Here is a 12,568-nt window from a genome sequence, read left to right as displayed (position 1 = left end):
TTAAGGGGGGCAGTATGTCAGCAAGCTGCCATTCTGTTTTCTGTGACCTCTGTGTACATATCCTTTCCTTGTTGCACCCGGCTTGTTTTCTATCATCCTGCTCCTGCGTTGGAATGCACAAGATAACTGCTGGAGGTTGTGTGGGGGAGAAGAGGCTGTAATGCTTGCCTATTGCTTTTCTCATGAGTACTGCACCTGTGTTTTGTCTGATGTTCTGCCTGGTTCCCATGGACTGGGCGCGCAACCGTTTCTTTAACCCGCCAGCGGGAATGCCATTCATTGGATCTGTATCTGTTTGAATTTCCTTTATTATGCTTGACCTAACTGTGTATCCCCAGTTCTAACAAAGAATGTGTTTGAGTATGTCTTCAACGCTTTGAAATAAATTTTGCTTTTCTTGAAAACGTGGATTTATTCTCGATGCTTGGGGATCCAACACTGGGAAGGCGGTGGTAAACTGCTCCCCCCCCCATCCAGCCGTGGCGGCGTGCAGCAGTTTTGGGGACAGATGCTCAGTGAAGAGCCTGGGGAGAGCAGAGGCAAGAGAGGTGGCCGTGGGTGGTGCAGAATCTCTGTCGCCATCCCTTTCGACATTGGAATGGAGCCCCATCGCCACATAGAGGCAAACTGTATGTCGCAATCATAGATCTTAAGAGAGCTTTTGACACCATAACTGGGAGCAGACTGTGGGGAAAACTGGAATGTACTTCAAAAGATAGCTTTGGCTAAAAAAATCTTTATTCTTCTTGTGTGGCTCAAGTCCACTGCAGAGAAAAGGGAGAATTTACAGAGTGTTTTCGCCTTGATAGAGGAGTGAAGCAAGGTTGCCTCTTAGTACTTTTACTTTTTATTCTACATCTGAATGACCTTGAAACTGCTCTTTCTTCAACAGAATTTCACCCTCCATATTTATCCTCAAAGGCACTTTACTCTTCTAAGTGGATGACGCTATTCCTATGTCCCAAAATCAGGCTGGACTGAGAAGACTCTTAAGTCATTTTTCAAAATACTGCAAACATTAAGGGCTTAAGATCAGTTATTCAAAATCAAAGGTCATGGTCTTTTCTAAAGCCAAGAAAATTACCTCGGTCTGGAGAGTTGACGGCATCCCATTAGAACAAGTCTCCAAATTCCCATACCTGGGTGTGGTTTTTGATTCTCATCTTAACTGGCAATCAGTGTCCCCTCTAAGCTGAGTTAGTGTGAACTAGCTCACGGGTTTTTTTAGCCTCCAGCTCACACATTTTGTCTTAGCTCAGGGAAGATGGCTCCGAAGCAAACTGATTTATGCAGTACCCAAATCACTTGCTGACAACTTTCATGCCAGTAGCTCACAAAGCAGAATTTTTGCTCACAAGATCCCAGAGCTTAGAGGGAGCATTGCTGGCAATCCCATTTTAAATTTGCAATAAATTTGTCAGCGAGGGAGGCAAATATATACCAGGGGGTCTGCATGTGTTCAACATGAAAATCATCCCACAGCTCCTTTATGGAGCCTCAGTATGGAGCCTCCAAATCAGTGAGAACCCATATTACCCTCTTTACCTTTTTCAGCAACATATTACAGGAACCCCAAAATGATAGCTGGGATAGCTTTAAGATTAGAATTGGGCCTGGGCTCTGCATGCATTTAAACATAGACTAAAGATCATTTTCTCTACAAAGAAGGGCGGTTTGATTTATGAGCTAAATCAAGATCAGTTCTAGTCCCACTGGATGCAAGAAATAGACAAGAAATTATCTAGTCTTGGCCCAGCAAAGGATGAGAATACTGAGACTTTGGAAAAGCAAATCTCTACTAATTTCCAAAAATGTATAGATGACCTAGATTAGCTCAGTTGTACAAGGTCAAAGGGTATACTCCACACAGTTCTTTGGCATCCTCCCACCTTCAACCATCCCAGCCTATATTAAATGCCTAACAGTTCCTCATCATTGCAGAGTATTCATGCTTGCACACCTGAGCACTGCCCCTTCAGCAGTCCTATATGGGAGATACTGTAACTTGCCTTATTCGGATAGACTTCGCCAATGTGATTTGAAAAAGTTTAATTCCCTGTCCCATATGATATTAGAATGCCCTTATTATAATTTTTATCAAAAGATAACATAGTCCCTTATTTGTTGGTGGATAGAGAGCCAGGGACTATGCTGGCTGTGGCCAAGTATCTCTCCACCATATTTTCTTTAAAGAAATAAAGACCCCTTATCCCCTACTCAAGATCATTGGATCAAAGGAGCTTGAAAGAAAGAAAGGAATGCTGCATGACAGTGAGAATGTGCCAAAGAGGAGACATGGTTGTGTTGTGTAATTACAACACAACAAACATACCAACCAAACCTTTTCTAAAATTATCTGCACACCAATCAGAGAATCACTCCATGGTCATGGTGCCCCCCATTTAGTCGCTTATTAGCCCATCTCCACATAGCAAGACGTTTTAGCCACTCGTTGGCATTTTCTTCTACTATGCATGTTAACTGTGTCTGGTAAGCTTCAGAAACCAACAAGTTTTCCAGATTTATTTATTTTATTTATTTAATTCCATTTCTATCCCGCCCTCCCCGCACGCAGGCTCAGGGCGGCTTACAAGGCACAAGTGCTATAAAACCAAATACATTAAAAATATTTAAAAACAACATAATTTAACCAGTTCATAACTCACAGATACATGGAGGACTAAACCTACACTTTCTCCATTACATGACAGGAAGAGGTCCGAGATTGAAATCAGGAGGGAGAGGGGCGGCCTAAGCCGTGTTGTTCCAATTTCTCATAGGCCCAGATATATAGGGAGCCATATAATAAATTAGGCCAATAATCAATATGGTCAAATATTACCTATTGCCAATCTTGATAAGCATGAGGGTCATTATCCAGGTCTTTTCCTACAAAATGTTTACTTCAGTGCAATCTGTTAAGCCAGAAGCCTGAGCTACAGTTTTGTACTGGTCACTAAATCCAAAGCAATGCTTTTGAACAGAAAGTACGGTTTTCCGGGGGTGGCTTAGGACTGTTCCTTAAGCTTGATTGATATGGTGCAAACCTTAATGCAGTCACATGGACAGCCTCTATAGTGGAGTCATCTGTTGACATCCTACTTTCCAATAAAGTGACTTCCCAGTGAAATTTTGCAGTGTTAGAAGCTTGCTTGTCCCACCACCCATGCAGGAAGTCACTGTTGAAATTATATTGGGCCAAACACTTATGGCTGCAAAAATCTTCTGCTGTGGGTTGGTTGCACTAGTTCATTTGGAAATCAGTGCCTGATTCAAACTTCCATGTGAGATTCAGGCTCAAACCATGTCACTGGCACTTATCACAAGAGAGTTGTTTTAAATATGAGATCAGAGGAACATGAAAAGAAGACACATGGAAGCAACTGCCATGCTTGTAACTGGAGACACACTCAAGGTAGGGTTGCCAGTGGCCTGGAGAAAGTGCCTATCCTTTTGATAGATGACTAATGGAATCTATGTAAAATTACTGGTAAATTACCTCCACACCATGAAGAGCTTCAGCTGCTCATTTCCAAACACTAAGCCTCTATTAAAATGACAGGACACCAGGTGGTTGGCAGTCCTGCTACACTGAGGAGATGGAAAGGAGTGGGGTACAAAATGGCCATGGCTTAGCTATACTTATTTTTAGGAGTCATGACCTGAACATGAAGCATGATGACTTTGGTATTCGTAATGTAAACCAGTAAGAGACTCTGATTATATTTACTGGCAATTTTAATAACACATATCTTTTGGCCCTTTACTCTCACACAAGCAAGACACCGTGGCTGCACAGTGGCTACATGGCGCTGGTTTGTTATTACTCTTCCATGGCCTCCAGCGAAAGAATGCAATAGCAAGCTTCATCTGTGGGACTTGGTTCAAGCTGACTAATTTGGATCACAGCTAGTTACAGCTAAATAGCATCAATGTGTTGCATACCTAGAAGCACTATACAAATGTGGAACCAGGTGATCCAAATTCCCCATCTACTGTGGCAAAAGAGTTATAACATCGATAGCCCCTCTATCTTGTTTTAATCTTTTTTTGTGTGTCAAGATTGATAATTGTGGCTTGGAGCATTATGTTAAAGGCTCCCATTTTTTAGCGTCAATGAATTAGTGCAATGAATCTCCAGCACGACAGTCATTTTGGCACTGGCAGACTGTGATTGCCCAAACATGCAATTATGTCTTCGGTTCAGGATCAAGCAGAAGCAGCTGGTTTTTTTTTTTTAAGGGCTTTTCCTTTTTTTCAGCCTCCATCTCTGAAATAAGAGGAATGGGAATACAGAAAATGACTTTCCATAGAAATTGCTTTTTTATAAATAGCCTGTTCTTTAGGGTTTCTTCCAAGGTATCTGTGCTGTGCAACAAAGCTGGGAATCACAGTAATGCTAACTAATAATTATTCTGGACAGTTAGTTTCATCCATCTGTGCTTTACAGTAACAGATAAATGGACTGGAGCTGCCATAGGATTTTGTATTATAAGCTTCTATACGGCAGTGGTCTATGATCTCCCTTTATTATGTAGCTAAAGTCCTTTTTTCTCCCTGGCAACCAGAAGCTAAGTGATAGTTGCCTGGCTAATTATCATTTTTGCCCCAAACGCATTTTGAAATTTCATTTATCTATGTATTAGATCCTTTAGGATATGTCTGTGTCCCCTAATATATGCTGCCAACCATGCTGTCCAAACCCAGTGTAAGACTTAGTGATTAAGAGAGCGATCAAACCTTCTTTCCCTGCAAATACATGCATTGAAAAGGAACAGAATGACACCCGTTTATCATTCTAACTTCCTGGTTTATGTATTTAAGCCATAGGATTCAGGGTGAAGCAGCAGAATTAATCTCATGGTGTTGAAAAGGGGCCTAGCACACTTGAGAGTGGTCCTTGTCTTTACCTGCTGCAACATATTATTTTTAGAGAGCTTAGGGGTGTGGTTATACTATGGCTGCGGTCACACGGAACAGAAGCCACACAAGTGAGACGGAAAACAGACGGAGTTTCCGGGCGCGATCTCACCAGCACATCTGGGAAGCGTAGCACTCCCGTGGCTCAACCGAGGCTTCCAGCCGAAACTGCGTGGCAAAAAACTAGTACCTCGGAGGTACTAGTTTCCAGAAACTGCGGGGCAAGGGCGGGCGTCTGATCGCGTTTCCGGTTTGATCCGGCGCCGCCCATGTCCCCTTGCAAATAAGGTGTGGTTTTTTTGTCCAAGTCTCTGTGGATGCACACACGCACCGAACGGAGCATGCGCATTTGTCATGTACACACAAAAACAAAACAGGTTGCCGCGGCGTGCGCTTCTTCATTGCGCGCCGGCTTGTCCTGTGATCAGCACCTCTCCGTTGCCATGGAACCTCCACGGTACCTCCACGGGAGGTCTGATCACTTAACTGCGCAGTAGTTTGCCCCAGGGCAAACAGCCACGCTTCTCCCCCGCAGTTTCCTGCCCGTGTGACCGGGGCCAGAGTTTTGTAAAGGGAAACAGGGTGAGGGGCAGTGTTCCCTCTAAGCTGTGGAGTCTTGTGAGCAAAAATTCCACCTTGTGAGCTACTGGCATTGAAGTTGTGAGCGAGCGATTTGCCTGCTGCATAAATTAGTTTGCTCTGGAGCCATCCTTCCTGAGCTAAGACAAAAATGTGTGAGCCGGAGGCAAAAAACTGTACGCTAGCTCACACTAACTCAGCTTAGAGGGAACATTGGTGAGGGGCACCTTCCAGTAAGCCTGGTGAATGGACTTTTTAAAGCACAGTTGTGTCATGTTATGGAGCTGAAATAAGGCATGCCTTTTTAACTGGTGCTTGACTATAGCATCAGTTAGCCACAACTGTCCATGTATCCCTGTATGTGTGTGTGCATTTTCCCCCTTGGACAGCAGTAACACTGGGATACTTCACAAAGCCATCCTAAGCAAAGTTGTACCCTTATAAGTCCATTGAGGTCAGTGAGCTTAGAAAGGTGTAACTCTGCTTAGAATGGCAACCCTATGAAGTTTAGAAGAATTTTTGAAACAGCATGAATGGATATTTCAATTCCCAACAATCACTTTCAGCAGTCTAAAGATCAGGATGGGTACCCCGGCCTTGCCCAACCATAATATGGTTTAAAGCCATGAGTCTCGTGCTTGCCTGGCTGACTGAAAGACTGATGTATAACCCCTGTTTGGAGCTACATGTGTGTATATTGCTTATTCTGATAGGTAGAAGTGGAAACCCAGAAATGAGGTTTTCATCTGTTTGTAAGGGAAACTCTTTGATTAGTGGCTCTACAAGAATTCTGCTAGCTTCCCTGTCTACACCTTTAGATCCTGGGCATCTCCAAACTGAGAACTGATTTGACCCAGGACAGCAGTCATTTTACTCTCTTTGTCTTTAATTATTATGACATTCACTTGCCTTCTCAAAACTATGTTACAAATGCTGATTTTTCCTTCATCATCCCTTCTCTTGATTTTGTAGGTGTTGGAAATAATGTGGAACGGGGAGGGGAAATCTCCGACTCTGATTGTCAAAGAAAAGAAACTTGAACTGATTCGAGATCAGAATGAGCTTGAGCACATCTGTCAGGCTGTGATGGATGGCCATCAGAAAGAGGTGATATTGATAACCTCCAGAAATTGGGAACAAGAGGCTTTGTTGCTTGAGGGTGGGCAGTAGAGATAAAAGATTTAGCATGACATCTTACTCTTGCGTTGCCATTTGCTCAGTAGTTCTTCAGGGACAAAAGGAAGAAATTACAGCGTGAAGTGGCCACCAGAGACGGTACATTTTAAACCATCATCTTCCTAGATCAGCCAGCCATGTGCTAGATAAATTGAATATCCTTGATATAATTAATAAAGCAGCAACTGCATGTATGAGAGAGAGGAAATGTAAAACATTTCGATATGAAACATCTAGGCTTTTACAGTGTTGTTGTTTTTTTCAGAAAAAAGTTGCAAATTAAAGACATCTTTCAAATACCTAGCATTAGCTTTATGAGAAAGAAGTGCATTTGTGTGCTCCCTGGAGCACAGAATGGGGAATGTAGTAATGACTGGCTTATGTGAAGTGAAATGTTGTCTAGGTATGTAGGTTGCTGGGAAAATGCTAACGTCTCTCAAGAACAATGCTGCCTGCCCACACTCGCATTTCTACTGTGAGCTTCCAGAGAGCTTTTGATAAAGAAAATGAGCCTGCACTAGGTCTGCCTGACCTTCATCGTGGCTAAATCATTTGCAGTGGCTGTTGAAAGTGCCTCTGTATTTTCCAATAAGTATTCAAGCACAAGTACAGATAGACAGAACACTGGAACTAATAAAAAAACATAAGAACTAAAGGTCCATTACCGAGTCATTGTTTTCAAAAAGAACAAAATGAATTGTGAGGATTTTATTCTTTAACTAGGTTTCCATACTAATATGCCATGAAAAGAAACCCCCCAAAGGCTGTTCTGACAATGGTGACTGCCCCCCGCAGCACATTTTTAGTACTTGGAAGATGATGCTTCAGGTTCTAAGACCAGTGCTGTATCCACTCCCCACAAATCACTAAAAGAGCTGTAGTCTTTCTACTAGAGTGGAGCAGAGGGTGAGCCATTCAATTTTAAGATGTAAGAGTTGTTGACCTGGAAGTGCTTCTCAAGCCATAGGTCACAAATAGAGTGGGTGTAGAGGTGTGTCTTGTATTTGATATCATAGATACTATTCAGAAGATGCCAGTGACCACCTGTACACACTTCATAAGGCTTTGACAATCACATTAGGTATGATAGTGCTACCCATTGAGAAAGATGCCATTTACAAACAGGTTGGGATGCCTCAGCAGAAGCACCACCTGGTGGGAAGTTGCTAGGTTCCTCAGCATCAAGAAAACAGTTGCATATAACTGTGTACAGAAATTATCTGAATAGCCACATTAGTATTAGCTGGCCTGTTGGCAGAATGTGTGTCTTACATTGCTAATACAGACTGATTAATCAAGAATGCAAATTAGTATTTGAAAATATTGGATAATTATGGAGAAGTACAACTGGTTTTCAAAAATAAAAGTTGATAGTCTCAAGGTTATAATATGACTCTACAGGCTATATTAAAGGTGCCTTGCTATTGTCATATCTTGAAGTATTCTGTAGTGCTGGGAGATCCAGCAACTGCAAAATACTTCCAATGCAAGTCTATTTCTGGGCCATTGGGGTTAGGACATTTCTGTTGAGGCACCCACGCTTTGGAACTTCTCCCCATAGCCATTTGTTCGGCAGTGAACTTGATATTAAAGGGATTCTTCCATTTGTCCAGGCCTTTTGTTGAGTTTTTTTGTTGACCCCCCCTACCCCTTTGAACAAGTGATGAATAATGTGCCAGTGGGCGAGAAGTTGGGAGAATTTGACAGAAATTGCTGTTCTTCCTCTTGTGTGATCAGAGCATCTCTATTTTAAAATTGCTTCCAGAAACTTGCTGCATTCATAGAAGCCCTGCATCCAATACATGATTATTTAGTTGCATTTTATTGAAATGTGTTCTATGAAACTGATTTCTGTGAGGCATCATAGATTTTGAAAATGACTCACTGTTTGTGATGCACAGTTCTGAACTGTGTGCTTTTTAGCAGAATCTTCCATGAATGAGGGCCAAACTAGACGTAGCTACCATGAGGATGTCTCTGCCATTTTAGTCATTTAAAAATGCTGTGAGGCCCACAACACAGTTCTCTTGTTTCTCTGCCCACCCACCCCCAGCCGCCTTTACAAGTGCCAAAACAGCCACTTGGGGGGGATTGCCTATTTGGTGAGCGTCTCATGCCATGGAGCCATCAGATGCAGCATTTTTAAATGACTTCAAAATGACAGTATTGCTTTGGCAGCCCTGTCAATGGTGAGACCTCATTTGGAATACTGTGTGCAGTTCTGGTTACCACACCTTAAAAGGGATATTATAGCTTTGGGAAAAGTGCAGAAAAGGGCAACTCGAATGATAAAAGGGTTGGAACACTTTCCCTATGAGGAAAGGTTAAAGCACTTAGGGCTCTTTGGCTTGGAGAAAAGACAACTGAGGGGTGACATGATTGAGGTTTACAAGATTATGCATGGGATAGAGCAGGTAGAGAAAGAGGTACTTTTCTCCCTTTCTCACAATACAAGAACTTGTGGGCACTCAATGAAATTGCTGAGCAGTCAGATTAGAACAGATAAAAGAAAGTACTTCTTCACCCAAAGAGTGATTCACACATGGAATTCACTGCCACAGGAAGTGGTGGCGGCTACAAGCATGGACGGCTTCAAAAGGGAATTAGGTAAGCATATGGAGCAGAGGTCCATCAGTGGCTATTAGTCACAAGGTATAGATAGGGGCTCTGGGGCAAGTGATGCTCTGTCTTCTTGGTGCTGGGGGGGGGCAACAGTGGGAGGGCTTCTAATGTCCTGGCCCCACTGGTGGACCTCCTGATGGCACCTGGTATTTTTGGCCACTGTGTGACAGAGTGTTGGACTAGATGGGCCTTTGGCCTGATCCAACATTGGCGTCTCTTATGTTCTTATGTCATGTCAAGTTTAGCCCTCAGTGTGCTAATTTTGCAGCCTTGTTAGTGATTAAAAGTGATTATTTTAAAAAGTCTAATTTCATAATGCTTTCTGTCTGCATCCAACTTGCATTCAACAAGAAAAATGGGAAAGCCCAGGTTGGTTTGTTGTTGTCCAGTGCTTCTTTTGGCGTTCCAATGAGGAATCTTCAAATCTAGACAAAACCCTGAGAGTTCTATAGAAATGTGAATGGATTCGTATATCAGGAACCTTATAGTAGCAGTAAAATGGTTATCTAATTACAGGCTTGATTGTAATTTTGTTGCATTTTACACTCTTTACCTGAACTGTGACATTTTGTGCCAAAAGTAATAGGATGGTTTTTCTTTGAGATATACATGAAGAATAGAAAATCATGGTTCTGTGTTTAACTTCCAGGTATTCAGACTGTTTGCTTTTGTATGGTAAAGATGATCAGGACTGAGTCTTTAATTGTTTAAACTTTCTCTTTCAAGGTGGAAGCGATTAAAAAGGGAAACAAAAAAGTTCTGAATAAGCTGATTGGAGAGGTCCAAAGAGAAACCAGAGGAAGATCTGACCCAGTCTCTGTGAAACAAATATTGGAGAAACAGCTATTGTTGCAGCCCACCAAAAAAAACCCTTAGATGACATCATTTCTGCATTTGTAGCAACCAAACTGTTGTGGGAACTTTACTGCTTGGTTGATCACTGAATCAAATGATAGTAACTGCTTTTTGAGGACATCTGTCAAGCCAGAGAATAAGGTATCTAGTGAAAGAACTAAAGCTGTGATGAGGCCAGGTCTTTCCTTAGAAAGCAATTTGTTTGTAAAATAATGGAAAAACAGGACAAGAGTTTTCATTTAACTATGGCTGCGGTCACACGGAACATTAGCCATGCGAGTCAGACGGAAGACATGCGGGTTTTCCGGGCGCGATCCCACCGGCACATCTGGGAAGTGTAGCACTCCCGTGGCTCAAACGAGGCTTCCTGCCGAAACCACGCGGCAAAAAACTAGTACCTCCGAGGTACTAGTTTCCGGAAACCGCGGGGCAAGGGCGGGCGTCTGATCGCGTTTCCGGTGGCATCCGGCGCCCGCCCATGTTCCCTGGTGAAAAAGTTTTTTTTTTCTTCTAGTCTTTGTGGATGCGCAAAAGCACACAACGGAGCATGCGCAATCATGGTGGAAACAAAAAAAAACCCTTCCAGTTTGCCGCACCGCGCACTTCGTTTTTGCGCGCGGGATTGTTCTGCGATCGGCACCTCTCCTTTCCCACGGAACCTCCACAGTACCTCCACGGGAGGTCTGATCAGGTAACCGCGCCTTAGTTTGCCCCGGGGCAAACTGCCACACTTCCCCCCCGCAGTTTCCTGCCCGTGTGACCGGGACCTATATAGGTCTGATACTCAAGGCAACAGGAAAACTATCCCATTTGCTTGCATGACCACTGAAAATAAGATTAATTAAGCAGGTGAAGGCCTCCATTCAAATGTCCCTCTGCTCTACTCATCCCATCCTTGGGCCTCCACACAGAAGATATTCCATTTGTATGGGTATGATGCTACTGTTTCTTCAGGAACACCCGTCCAGCTCCCAGCATGGTCTCTGGAGCTTTGTACGCCTCATTTTTTCCTCATCTCTCAGCCAAGCATACCAAGTATGGCATACCAGCTCTCTTCTAGCTTCTCTGTACTGTGAATTCCATCTGCCTCAGACTACCTGAGAATTGCTGTAGTATTTTTTTCACTTCTGTTTCTCTCAAAGTGAAAAGCAAGCAAAGAATTCCTAATTAGTCTGGAAGTCTCTTTGTAGTTTTCAACCTCTGATTAAACTCTTTAATATGTAAATAAGATATTAAACATAAATTATTTCACAATTACTGTAAATTAATCTCCTTTAGGTCACTAGTCACACTGCATCACACTTAAATCCTTAGGCAAATGAGACATTCTTTTTGACTCTGGCCTCTGTTTTGAAGAGGCCATTTCTCATCATTGATCTTCTGCTAAATATGGATGTTATGGTCTCTACTTTTTTAAAAAAGTAAATAAAGAACGTTGTTAAGACCAAAGTCTGTTTAAATCACAGTCTGAAAAAATGTTGTGCTAAGAGATCATACTCTTGCAACTTTTACATCATGGAACAAAATGCCGCCAAGCAGCTTAAAGCAGATCAGTTGCATTCTCTCTGGAATGTTAAGCCAACTCCTCCCAGAATTACCCTTTATTCGATGCTTCAAGCACTGCTGAGAAGAAATATTTTGCTTTTGGACCGAAGCCAAGAGAAGCTATGATGAGTTTCTAAGGGCCTCCAGGTTTCTAAAAACATCTTGAGATTGAAAGAAAGCAAATGCCTGGGATTTCAAGGCCTTGTAGAGTAGCAAATGGGCAAGTGAAAGTGTTTGAAATGTTCAGTGAATAAAAGTTGTACCCGAAAATAACTTAAGATTTTTAGATTTTATAAACAATAAAATGTTAGTGTTATATTGACTTTTTTTCCTGGAAAGAAATGGACTTAATGATGATCAAATGGCAGACATTTTTGACCTTTTACTTGTATGTTTAAACAAACACCTAGAGACTGCATTTCTAATTCTGTCTCTACAGTTGAGCATTCAATTGCCCAACATTTTGTTCAGCAATTTATATTCCATTTCTCTCCCCCCTCCCATGGAGATCCAAAGCAAGCTACCACATTCTCTTCTCTTTTTTAATTTAGAAAAGGTATGCATACACAGTTACTTTGTATATTTCATGTATAAAATTCAAGTTTAACAATGTATTTGGAGAATAAACCCTAAACCATCTGTCTAAGGACTTCAGTGATTTGCTTGAACAGTTAACTTTGTTCTCCCATTCGTTTCCCATAATATATCAATCTTCTGTATATCTTTCCCATGCTGCAAAGCATTAAAGATAATTTCTTCATTTTATAAAATCATAACTGTATATCAGGAAAACTAATTTGTTTCCAAAAACTGAAAAAACAATTCTAGCTGCCATTAACAAATCTAACGCTACCTCTTGATATCTGTTAGG

At 42.0% G+C, this 12,568-nt stretch overlaps 1 protein-coding gene across 1 annotated transcript in view; it reads left to right on the top strand.

Moving 5' to 3' along the window:
* GATB (glutamyl-tRNA(Gln) amidotransferase, subunit B) overlaps positions 1-10,184 on the top strand; it is an 84,426-nt gene extending 74,242 nt beyond the window's left edge. The window contains exons 12-13 of the mRNA XM_015409036.1: positions 6,472-6,606; positions 10,024-10,184. Coding sequence (XP_015264522.1) covers positions 6,472-6,606; positions 10,024-10,173 — 285 coding nt within the window. The 3' untranslated portion in view covers positions 10,174-10,184. The remainder of the gene's footprint in view (positions 1-6,471; positions 6,607-10,023) is intronic.
* Positions 10,185-12,568: the final 2,384 nt, after the last annotated feature.

Source organism: Gekko japonicus, unplaced genomic scaffold (genome assembly GCF_001447785.1).
Source record: "Gekko japonicus isolate JY-2015 unplaced genomic scaffold, Gekko_japonicus_V1.1 scaffold24, whole genome shotgun sequence".
NCBI classification, from domain to species: domain Eukaryota; kingdom Metazoa; phylum Chordata; class Lepidosauria; order Squamata; family Gekkonidae; genus Gekko; species Gekko japonicus.
The sequence above is the reverse complement of the archived record's forward strand: the minus strand, read 5'-3'. Positions and strand labels throughout refer to the sequence as shown.